This window comes from Fukomys damarensis, unplaced genomic scaffold (genome assembly GCF_012274545.1).
Source record: "Fukomys damarensis isolate Sample0158 unplaced genomic scaffold, DMR_v1.0_HiC HiC_scaffold_36, whole genome shotgun sequence".
NCBI lineage: Eukaryota > Metazoa > Chordata > Mammalia > Rodentia > Bathyergidae > Fukomys > Fukomys damarensis.
In genome coordinates this window covers 15,229,171-15,241,462 of record NW_022900948.1, presented here as the reverse complement: position 1 = coordinate 15,241,462, position 12,292 = coordinate 15,229,171, and the positions used below count along the sequence as shown (strand labels likewise).

Below are 12,292 nucleotides of genomic sequence, written 5' to 3'. Positions count from 1 at the left end.
TTTCATTTTTTTTTTCCTCTACTGGCTTTTAAACCATATTTCTTTTAGTTATTTTATTGGTTACTCTAGGGATTATAATATGCACCCTTATCACAATGTCTTGTTTTTGTGTTTTTTGAGATAAGGTCTCACTATGTAGCTCAGGCTGGCCTCAAATTTACAGTTATCCTCTTGCCTCAGCCTCCCCAGTGCTAGGATCACAGGTGTGCACCACCATGCCTAGCTTGTCACAGTATACCTTGAATTACTTCATGTGTAAACTAAGAACCTCAGGTTAATATATTTCCATTCCCAGTCCTTTCTTTCATTTTGTCATATAGTTTACTTCTATTTGTTATAAATCCTGTAACATATTATTATTTTTGCTTTAAACAAATCATTTTTTAATAAAATATTTGTCTTTTAAAGAAACAAGAAGCTAGGTGCAGTGGCCCATCCCTGTAATTCCAGCAATGGGAAGGCTGAGGCAGGACTGCCATGAATTTGAAGCCAGCCTCGACTACATTGCGAGTTCAAGCCCAGCCTGAACTATATAGGAGACCATCTCGAAAAACCAAAACCACCCCGCTACAAAAACCCCCATCTATATATTCATACATTTTTCATTTCTAGCACTCTTATCTTTCATGCAGATCAGCATTTAAATCTGGTATGATTTTCCTTTAGACCCAAGAACTTCCTCTAGCATTTCTTGTAGTACAGGCCTGCTTATGATGAATTCCCTTAATTTCTATGCCTTTATTTTTGCTTTACTTTTGAAGGATATTTTAATAATTATTATGTAAAACGGCTTTTCTCTTTTATTTTATTATTATTATTTTTTTTGCGGGGGGGTACTGGGGATCAAACTCGGGTCCTTGTACTTTCAAGGCAGGCGGCAGAACCACTGAACCAAATCCTTGGCCCAGTTTTTCTCTTTTAATTCTTTAAAATATCATTGTCTTCCGACTAATATTGCTCCCACTAAGGAATTACCATTATGATCGATCACTTGTGTGTAATGTCTTTTTTTTCTGTACTCACTTTTCAATTTTTTTTTGTTGTTGTTGTTCATACTGGGGATTAAATCCAGGGCTTTTGCACTGACCTACATACCTCACCCTGTTACTATTTTTAATTTTGAGAAAAGATATCACTAAGTCACTAAGTTGCCCAGGCTAGGTTTGAACTCAGTTCCCCAGAGTGCTAGGATTACAGGTGTGTGCCAACATTCCTGGTTAGTATTAGATTTTCTTCTAGCAAGTAAAAAAAAAAAAAAAAAAAAAAAAAAAAAAGAGGTCAAATAAAAAAAAAAAAAAAAAAAAAAAAAAAAATCTACTGGTAGAACAGCTTGATTTTTAAGGCTTGATTTTAGGTTTTGGTAGTGATACAGGTGATAAGGGTGTGGCAAAGCTGGCCGGGGAAGTAGGAATGACCTGCTAATTACAAGATTTCAGAACAAAGGCTCAGAATAGTTGCTAGAGTCCTGTATGTGGACTTCTGAGAACTTGAAGGTTTTCAATAGGATGTCCTAGACCTGACATCAGCCTGCGCATGGGATCTCAGAGCCACATCTCAGGACCCCTATGCAGAAGTTCTTGCATGTTTCCTTGAGATGTGGACAGTATAAAAGGACACACGCAGATGCTAAGAACTTGCTATCCTCATGACAGCCCACCCTGCTTTTTCTAGGGTGTTTTTATCATGCTTTTTCCTCTTTTACTCGGCCTAAGATACTCTGCAGACCCAATTCCTCTCTCATGCTTCACTTTTACTTTTTCAAATAGATTTTGATACTGACTTTTGCTCTTTTCATTTAATTCTTTTTCAAGACAAGAAGAACCTGCACTCTAACTTCAGGAGAGGTGAGCAACGCAGAACTTTTAATTGGTGAGTCACTTTTAGAAGGAGCTACCAGATAACATTTTGGCATAGCCAGGAGGTTTCCATAACACTAGTGAAGGCCTTAGCTTTTACTCTAGGGCTAGTAGCCCTATTCCTAAAGTACAGTATAGCTTTTCTGGTTTCTCAAGGGAATGCTTAGAATTGTCAGTGAAGTCTCTCTGGATGGTTAGATCTCCAACATCTCTATAATTAACATTTAGCTCAAAACTGTTATTAGTCAGGTCTCCCAGAATTTTGTCCTGTACATGCACAGCTTGACATTCAGCCAAAGATCAAGGGGACCCTGTATAGATTTCTGGAGCTCTTTCACTACTAGTTCCTTTCTTGTATCTTGCTCCACAAATTCAGCAGCTCTGAATTAAAATCTCTGTGCCCTCACTACAGTGACACTGCTGCACTCTGGGTCCCATGTCACTGTGTAGTGATTGGAAAGTGCTCTGAGAAGGGACACAGAGTGAACAGGGAGCTCAGGCTGTGCTTCTCTTCTCTTAAGGATTACAGTCCTGTCCTATGTTTCAATACCTGAAAACAAACTCCTTATATTTTGTTGTTTTATGCTTTATTATAGGAAAGTCAGTCTAATCTTCCCTTTGTTATAATTACCAAAATTACTTTAAAGAATATTTTAAAGTTTCTATTTCTTGTTTGACAACCATACACACACACACGTATTTATATTTTAGGCTGACCTTGAACTCACTTCATAGCCAGCTCAGGCTAGTGTCAAACTTGCAACAATTCTCCTGCCTCACCCTCCCAAGTGCTGGGATTATAGACATGTACCACCATGCTTAGTTGTAGTTATATATTTTTGACTCCTCAGTGTTAGACCCTTGTCAGCCAGGGTGATCACAGATGCCTATAGTTTCAGCTTCTCGGGAGACTGAGAAAGGAGGATCAAGTGAGCTCAGGGGGTTTGAGACCAGCCTGGGTATCACAGCAAGACCCTGTATCAAAACAAAACAAAAAACACCTTTATATTTCCCTCTCTCTCTTTCCTTCTAATTTTCTAACTCTGGTAAGCTGAACCTGTAGTTTAACAAGGTCAAATAGGTTTTACATGTTCTGCCATCATAATTAAGTTCTTTGTGCTCTGTCTATCCCTTTGGTTGTTTCCAAAATTTATAATGATATACTACATTTATATTATTATAATTCCATAAATGTCACTCATTGCAGACATAGCTAGTGTCCTAGAGTTATATGTTCTTTTACAGTGTTTTGATCTATGAGCTTCTAAATAATTTCTAGTGTTAAGTTCACATTGCCTTTTTTCTCATACTCCATCAACTGCTCAAAATTGGCCAATTTCAGTTGCATACACTGCATAGGCAGTTTTGAGGAAAAATTGCCATCTGTGGCAGTTAGGGCAGAGCACCAACTTGATTGGGGCTTTGGGATCCACCTGGGGGATTGGAGGACACATTTCTGGGCATGTCTGGGTGAGTCATGGAGGCACACATCTGCCACACATCACACAAATATGGTAAATTTTGGAACATGGTCAAGTAAACTACCTTCTAGATTTTCAAAATTACAGGCTTGAGATTTATATGCACTGCCTGCTTAAGCTAAAGTTTACGTCTACCTAGATATTCTCTCTCTCTCTCTCTCTCTCTCTCTTGCATTGCAGGATTCTCACCCAGGGCCTCACTCATGCTAGGCAACTGTTTTAACACAGAGGTATAATCCCAGCCCTACAAATTAGTATTTAAATGTGTTATTTATATACTGACTATATCTAAAGACATAATGGCATACACAAAATATTGTACAAAATACTTCCAAATGAGAATAAGGCATTCCTAAACATTTCAGAGGTACTGCACTATTCGTGTATGAACAAGTATTGATAACATATACACTGTTTTTTGGTACTGGGGATCGAACTTGGGACCTTGCACTTGTGAGGAAGGTGGCAGGACCACTGAGCTAAATCCCCGGTCTGCAAATACCATTTTTAACAAAAGATATCCAGACCTTTGCTATAATACTTCCTTTAGATGATAAAACAAACTGCTATTCTAACCATTAGAGTGATCTGCATGATTTTTCCATGTTTAAGCTTTCAAAAAAACTTAACAGTAAATTGGTTCAATAACTCATAACTGTATTTTATCACAATGAGAAAACAATTTGTTAAAAGAATACTATGGTGGGCCGAGGATTTAGCTCAGTGGTGCCACCACCTGCCTCACAAGCACAAGGTCCTGAGTTCAATCCCCAGTTAAAAAAAAAAAAAAAAGCTATGGTTGGGGGTATAACTCAGCTCAGAGGAGTGCTCACCTAGAATTCTTAATGCCCTAAATTTGATCCCCAACACTGCAAAAATAAGTAAATCAGGAATGCTAATTTTTAACAGCCTTGTGATCTCTTACTCCTCTGAACTTCATTACATTTTGAATTCTTACCTGTGTTTGGCCAATCATTTAGTCCAATATTCATTGACACTCTTTGTTGGGGAATGACTAGGAGGCAATGGACATATATGTCTGGTTAGGAAAAAAACAAGGGCCAGAAATAGGAGTAGTTGGAGGGACTGTTGCCTTTTCCATGGCTGTCCCTTAAAAAGTTGGAATGCCTATGCTATTCTCTTTCACCAAACAATTCCTTTGTTGACCCTCACAAACAGTAGTGTTTGGTGTTTGTTAAAGTGAACTAAGTATTACCTTCATTCCCATTCCCTTTCTTTTTCCTTCTACGTACCCCATACTTTCCTAAATTCCTATAGTCCCTAAGGTTATTTTTCAGAGCAGGAACTTGGGACTCAGTAATCATGATAATCAAATTTTTAAAAACCCCACCCCCACCTCTTCAAAGGGCCTGCAATATTGCAGACTCTTCAGGAGTGATCACTCCTGTAGGCAGAGACTGCCTCTTTTTCATCTTTGCATCTTTGGTGATGAGCTTAATGCCTGGCACAGAATGAAAGCTCAGTAAATGCTGAATAGAAGGCAGCCACCTAGGGATCCCTAGAAAGCAAAAGGAATCATGAAGCACACAGATTTGAGTATGTGTGAGGCCTCCCTCATGCCCAGATTCAGTATCTCGTTTCATTCAAAATACATTTTCTGAGCCTTAATCATTCAGCGATGTCAACAAGCACGTAACACAACGATGCTTCGTGCTTGGGGGTGACACTCATTCTGCCTTCACAGGATCCAATTACCAGACTTAGCCTTACATGACAGCTGGTCTGCTTGTTTTCCTGTTTGAAAATAAATACTTCCAGGGAAGAGATACTAAGAATTCATAGGCACAGCTTCACAGAAAAAAAAAAAAAAAAAAAAAAAAAAAAAAAGAAAAGCATCCTAAATATTTGATAATCACATTACTGCTTAGAACCCTGCAGTAGTCTCCATTTCAGTTACAGTAAGCCCAAATCTACCAAATGCCCATACAGATAATTACTGCCTACCTCTTCCATACTTTTCTACTACACTCTGGTCTACTTGGTGTGTGTGACTCAAACATACCAGAGATATTCCTATCCCTGGGCCTTAGCACTTGCTGCTCTCGCAACTTGGAATGCTCTAACTTGGCAAAGAGTTTTCAGTAGCATGTCCTGTTTTACTCTCTCATCTCTACAGACGCTCAATAAATACTTGCTGATTTAATGGACTCCTCCATCCCCACGGGGTCAGGAGGAAAGGGTTCAGACCTTTTCTAACCCAAGACCAGCATAATGAGCATATACGCCACCGGAGCAGCCTTTGGTTGCATAATTCCCTCACTCTAAGCTGTGGTCCACGAAAGTTGTCTCCACTCCTCCAGCACTTTCAGGCCTAAGGCACCTAGACCCAGGCTGGCACAGAAGCTGCGGGGCCCGCAAGCTTCGAGCCGGAGAGGCAGGAAGGGGAAGCAGCAAGAAGCTGGGCCACACGACCATACCACTGCCTCCCCGGAGTCCATCCCACCCGCGAGCGCGCCTGCTGTCCCCAGGCCCAATTCCGCAGTCCCCAGCTGGCCCTCGAAACGAACCTCCGCATACTTGAACCTCTCTCAGTCAAGCCTCAGTAGCGGCGGTGCACACCGGTCCCGCTTCAAATCTCACTTCCGGTTTCTGACTCCGCGCAGATAGCATCCTGGGAATTGTAGTTTTTAATCTGGCCGAGTGCCTGGAAGGGAGTAACTAGGGCTGATTCTTCTGCTGTTTTCCAGCGTCCTGCCCAGAGGTTTGCCTTGCTTCCCCGAGCCGCAGTTTCCCCGTCTGTTAGTTGACGGTTCCAATCTGCCTCTCCTACTGACCTGACAGGAATCCCGTAGGTGACCAAGCTGTTTGTTTTCTGCCCCAGGCAGGAGGCCTCAAAAGTAGGGTGAATCCATGTCTTGAACTACTTACTATCTCTGACCTGGGAACTTTGCCTTCCCCCTACTTTCCTAAAAACCCATAGGGTCCACAACCCTTTCCTGAGAACACACCCCTTTCTGCTACTAGGCTATGTTGAGGTTTTGGCAGCCAAGCTGTGCAATCTCTGGTCTCTCTTCCTCCATCTCCCTTCACATATCATCAACAGAGAAACCAAGGTTCAGAGATGTGAAGTGGTTAGCCCAAGCCTTGTCTGGATAAGGACTATCAGGACTTCATTCCTGGAATCCTAGGGGTCCCACCCTTTCCGAGAGACCTTTCCACCAGTGAGCCTGAAACAATGGAGTTGTTGGATCCCTCTCTGGCCCAGAGAGGGCTTTACTCTGCACAATGCCTCCCAATCCATCCCTCAATTCGATTTATAAATCCTACCACAAAAATTTATCTTCTAAAACCCAGCTCTCTCAGCTCTTCTGTGCTTGAAAGCTGCCCCTGGCTACCCACTAAATGACCTCCCATGACCCACACGACTCACACCAACTTACCAGTTCCTGAACCTCACACCCAGCAGAACTAAATACCCGCACCTTCACACTTGTATCCCTTCACCACCGAGTGAGTTTGTGGCTGCTCTCCAGTGGAAAGAAAAAGCCTCTGACTGGGCCTTGCTTTTTGTTTGCCAGATAATTATGTGTCCCCGCCACCACCACCCCAGAGCTGTCAGTGGCTTTCTGGTGTGCTTGGATATAAATCTGACTCCATCTCAAGGCCTTGTACCTCCTGTCTCTCTCCCTGCAGCTTGCCATATGCTTGCACTGGCTTTGAACTGCTTCAAACACACCAAGGGCCTTTTACAGACTGTCTCATTTCCTCTGTTTTCCATGGCTGGCTCTGATCCTTTAGGCCTCAGTTCAAATATTCCCTCTTCTGAAACGACTTTCCTGGCTACCCTAAGTAAGACTGGCTCATCCCATCCTTGTCTCGGCACTTGTGTTTTTCAAAATCACCTCCTTCAGTAATGCATTTTTCCATCTTTCCTACTAAGTTCCTAGAGGAGACTGTGTCTGCCATGTGTTTAACTGTATTTCCAATGCCATCGCAGAGTAAATATTTGTTGACAGAATAATTATTTTACTTTCTTGACACATTCAAATCCTACTAAATCTAAGGCTTGACACATGATATTCCATAAATATTTCCTGACATACTAGTTCTAATTAATGCCAACTACAGGAAGCCACTTTTGATTACTCTTTTGCTTCTCACCCCTCAAATGGCTTCTCTCTTAAAGGTCTCAGAGCACCTTTCTTATTGGTGAAGAGTGTGCCCCTAGCACACTGAATCTTGTGTTGTTATTCTATCTCTATATGTCATCTAACCTGTACTGGGAATTCTTGAAACCTGGATTTCTACTCAATTATTTACACTCATAATCCTGCATCAGGCTTCACCTGGCATAGCTGTACCATGAACATTTGTTGAAAAAGTTAAATCAGCCTATGCAATGGTGAGTGGAAAAGGGAAAGAATGGAAGTATTCAGTAGTTTCTTAATTATTCAAACTGACTCTTGCATTGTGGGGTAGGCAGCCTCATTTAGCCTATCAGTGTAAGTGGGTTGTGTGTCTCAAAGGAAGTGCCACAAGGGGTGACTTGCCCTGTACTTCTCATCAAATGAGGGATTCGCACCACTTCTGAGACTCAGTCTTCCACAAGGGAACTGCAGAGGAAAAGACAAGCTCCATACAGTAGCAACCCAAGACTTGAAGGAGAGGGAAAGAAATAAACATTTGAGTGCCTGATCTGGTGGCTTCAGCCTTTTTTGTGCCTTCCACGACTATTTGTCACAAAAATTCTGAATATACATTTTATAACAATCTCTAGGATGAGTCATGTTAAAACATGTATTCAGGCCACCTAAAGAAAGCATTTGGCACATTGCAAGCCCTAATTAAATGGATATTTCCCTTTGACAGAGCAACTGAGGTCCAGAGAAGTGTCTATAACATAGGCCACAACCAGGATTCCAACCCTGATTGAGTGAAGTCCTAGTCTCCTTCTCTAAACTTCTGAATACACAGATTGTGTTCACATAAAGAAATTAGTTCTTTTAGAGCTTTCTCCTGGCAAAAATTTCAAGTCCTGCTTAACATCAATTAAAAAATTTTTGGTGTCCTACTAGCCCTATTTCTTGCCATGAAATCACTTCAGTTGTGTGTTCAAAGTCTCACTTAAATTTTATTCAAAGTATTTTTTGGAAAGAAGCAGTTCTCTAAGACCCTAAATCTTTTCCTGACACAAGTATTGACTGACCAACTTGTTCCTAATTAACAAGTAACTGGTAACATGAAGTATATCTTTTTCCCTCTTTCTGACTGGAGAGAGCATAGGTAAGTGACTTAACACTTTCATCCCTGATCCTATTTTTGTTAAGGGAAGAGGAGGGGTTAAGAAGCTCTTCTAGAGAAGAGGTAGCACTGAGTTTATAACTAGTCAGAAGTACCAGAGAGACAAAGGGACTCCCTCAGTGACCTCTAGTAATCCAAGGTTAATCACTAAAGCACCTTTTTGTCTAGGCAAAGAAGCCACGGCAAAAGGCATTCCAAGAGTCTTGACATGAGTTTCCCTGTTGTCTGAGAAGAAAATGTAGGGAACAGTTTCAGACCAGGAAAAAGTTGAGAGCTATTACTACCATTTATTGAGAGTTTACTAGGTTAGTATTTCCTGGGTTTATGTTCTGTCAAGTGAGCAATGTTAGTATCCCTGTGTACCAAAGAGGAAACCAAAACTCTGAGAAGTTATAGCTTGTCCCATCATCCACAATGGTTCACTGGGATTAACTAGTTCAGCTGAGATTGAAAAGCTATGAATATATTTCTTTTGCTTTAATAGTCTTTAAAAGGTACATGTAATTCATGGCTTTACTGTTTGCCTTTTACATATTTAAAACAGAAATAGGGTTCAAGCTATCCATCCAATAAAGCATAGTGGCCTTGCAACTAAAGAACTTACTGCCACCTAGTGGCAACCTATGCTTGCTGCAGCAAGGCAGCCAAGAACGGGACTCCTGATGCTGGGGGCTGCAATTCAAAACGGGGGAGGGAAATCCATAAAACAGCACATGTATTTAGCCCTGTATGCAAAGGTTACTGGTGTGCTATGAGACATCAAGATTGTTTTTAAGTGACCTCCACTTCCTCCCTCACTGACTTCTTGGAACAAAATCTGTGGCTTCCTCTTGCATCTATACCCCTGGGTATGCTCCTTTTATGGTGCACACTTCACTGATGGTCAAGTACTAAACTGTACCCAAAGGGCCTGGGAGCATCTGAATCAAGGATTCATGTTATTTTTCTGCAAGCTCTGAGCTCCTAGTACAGGCCTGGTACAAAGGAAGTATCCAGTAAACGTTTGTTAAGTGAGTCTGAGTGAATGCTTTTCACTCAAACTTATCATTCTGTATGAGTCAGGCCAAGACTAAGTAGCAGTTTATTTGAATGCTCTATATAGTAAACATCTGATGGGGGTGATTGGGGACTGGACGGGGCTTCTTAGGGAAGTGTTCAGGGAAGGGGGCCCTGTTTACAGGGCAGTGGATGCCCGGAACTTTTGTGTCAAACAGAATACAGCAGCTGTGAGGGCTGTGCACTGACGGGCCAAGAGTTTCACACTCAGGTCGTGGTAGCCTCTCTCGCAGGTCAATTTTGCGGCCTCTACAAACTGGTGATAGGTATATACCACATCCCTCAGGTTCCCAGCTGCTTCCCTGTACCGGGCAGAGCAGCGGCTGCAGTCCGTGAACTGGAAGCACAGGCCAGCCAGCTGGACCAGGTGCTGGAAGGTGTCACGCACAGCACCCTGCATCTCCTCGGGGGACTGGTCCATTCTAATCACATGCTGGCAGCTTGACAGGAGCTTCTGTGAGCCCATGCAGAGCCGGCTCCTGCTTTCCAAAAAGTGCCAGGTGCACTTCTCTGGGGGATGTTTGTGCCCACCCCCCCAGGAAGCTTCTAGAATGTCTTGGAGCTCCAGCAAACTCTCCAGGAGATGGATGAAGCCCTGAGGGGTGCCAGCGGGGGTGGCTTTCAGCTGTCTCAGTGCTCTGGAGCAGTACTCTGGCCAGACGTGGCTTTTCCTTGACAGGGATGCCGTGCTGCAGCTGTGGGCCCGGGCAGGCATCCAGGGTAGAACGAGCCGGCTTCCTGCAGAGGGTGGTGAGGTAAGGGGGGCAGGCGGGTATGCTTTGGGGTCCTTGTCTTCTTCCTCTCTCTCAGGCTGCAGGCCACGGAAGCACGTGGCATAGGAGAATTGGCAGCTGCACTGCTCCATCCCAATCCCGGGGGCCACCATTTCATTCAACCCTGCAAAACCCAAAGACGCGGCCCTCCTGAGATGGGCAGAAACTTCAGGGTGGCTTTCTGGGGCAAAGCACAGGAAAGACTTTTCAGTAGAGAGGCAAATGCTGGAGCTGTCCTCTTTGCTTTCTGACAGTGAGCAATGGTTTGAAGCTTCCATGCCTGGCTCCTTTTGACACCGTGGTGGCTTTGGCAGGGAAGCATTAAAATAGACCTGCGGAGGAATGTCCGTAGAGGTTGTATCTTCCCCTACGACATGGTTATGTGGCTCTGCCTTGACCACCCCTAGAGGGAAGTCAGATGGAACGGTCTGCTCCCCAAGCAAGAAATTGGAGTCTAGATCCAACTCTGCCAATAGTTTTTGTTCTTGGGTCTTGCAGGCTTGGACTAGGGCTTCTCCTTGGGGATCTCTGGGGGGAAGGGGTAGGGTCTGCTCAGTCCCTGCTCCAGGAGCCTTCAAGGGGAGAGAGGTAATTACTTCACTAGCTGGTGTCCTAACATCAGGAGCCTGCAGAACAGCATTTGCCACATCACCCTCAGAGTCACCCAAATCCTTCCCAGATTCTTCCTGAAATAAGTTGAGGCCATGTTTGTTTGTAGCTTTGCTGTCACTTTCCAAAGATAGTTGCCCTTGTCGCTCCTCCTCTGTAGGGATAGAAACCATCTCTCCTGAATTCATTTCACATTTGTCCCTTCTAGGCCCATTTCCAGGGGACAACAAAGGCTGTGTGCATTGGGGACCAGTTTCTTGTATGTGATTTGTAAAAAAAGATCCCAATCCCACTTCCAGTTGGATGTCTCCCAGCTCCAGCGTGTCTCCCTGAGAGCGAGGATGTGGTTCTGGGTTGTCCGGGTTAGGGTCAGCCCTGGAGAGGGGGAAGGCGATGTTGCTAAGAGCTATGGTGAGTTCTTTGGAGGCAGTGACATGTGGTTCTTGAAGCGCAGATGTGATTTGGAAAGGTTTTGTCTGAGCAGTCTCTGGACCAGAAGAGGCTGGGTTGGGGCAGTGAAGGCTGCTTGCTGAGGGACTATGAGCAGTGGTGGCCAAATGGGGAACCTCAGAATTCTCTTTATTGTTGGGGTCAATCCGGAGGCGAATGGCAGAGATAGAAGACACCCGAGAATCGATGACTGACTTGGTTTCCATGGTCTCGGGCTCCATCTCCATGACCCTGGAGGCTGGATTTTTGTTCTTGGTCTCCCTCAGTGGAACCAGCAGCCCCAGAGCCTTGGTCTCCAGGAGGCCTGGCTCACCTTGCATGTCCTGCAGGGAGGACACAGTAGGGGAGGCAGCACCGATGCTCAGGTAAGGTTCCCTGTCATAGTAGCACACATCATCCATGCTCTCCAGGGAGGCTGATGGCACCAGGGGAAAGGAGACCTGAGAGGTATAGTCAGTCTGCAGGAAAGACCTTCTTTTCCGAAGGGACTTGGCATACTTCTTTGCTCCTCCCCTTCTGCTCGGCTCTCTTCTACATGGCCCAGGATACAGGCTCTCTTCAGGGGTGCAGGTGCTGGCCTGACTCTGCAAGCCTGTGGCACTGGCTTCTGTGGCAGAAATGGCTCTAGGCCCTGGAAAACAAGAAAGGAAAAAGTACATAAAGAGAAGAAAAACAAAGAGGTCTGCAGGGATGGAGCTCAGGACTTGAGTCTGCCTGGGTTCCAATCTTAGCTGGGCTGTATAACCTTGGGAAGGTTAAATTTGGATCTCCTCAACTTCCTTTGCTTCTTCTTCTTCTTTTTTTT

At 43.9% G+C, this 12,292-nt stretch overlaps 2 protein-coding genes across 11 annotated transcripts in view; both read right to left on the bottom strand.

The window, feature by feature from the left end:
• Trmt10b (tRNA methyltransferase 10B) overlaps nucleotides 1-5,938 on the bottom strand; it is a 32,567-nt gene extending 26,629 nt beyond the window's left edge. For 2 of the 5 annotated variants that reach the window (XM_010619419.3, XM_010619424.3), the window contains exons 1-2: nucleotides 5,866-5,938; nucleotides 4,296-4,352 (exon numbers count right to left, since the gene is read on the bottom strand). In XM_010619419.3, coding sequence (XP_010617721.1) covers nucleotides 4,296-4,329 — 34 coding nt within the window. In that variant the 5' untranslated portion in view covers nucleotides 4,330-4,352; nucleotides 5,866-5,938. The remainder of the gene's footprint in view (nucleotides 1-4,295; nucleotides 4,353-5,865) is intronic. The other 3 variants (XM_010619421.3, XM_010619422.3, XM_010619420.3) reach the window with 2 other exon arrangements.
• A 3,816-nt stretch (nucleotides 5,939-9,754) lies between these two features.
• The window catches only part of Frmpd1 (FERM and PDZ domain containing 1), a 178,140-nt gene continuing 175,602 nt past the window's right edge, over nucleotides 9,755-12,292 (bottom strand). For all 6 annotated transcript variants that reach the window (XM_010619413.3, XM_010619410.3, XM_010619412.3 and 3 more), the window contains one exon: nucleotides 9,755-12,118. In XM_010619413.3, the coding sequence (XP_010617715.1) occupies nucleotides 9,774-12,118 (2,345 nt within the window). In that variant the 3' untranslated portion in view covers nucleotides 9,755-9,773. The remainder of the gene's footprint in view (nucleotides 12,119-12,292) is intronic.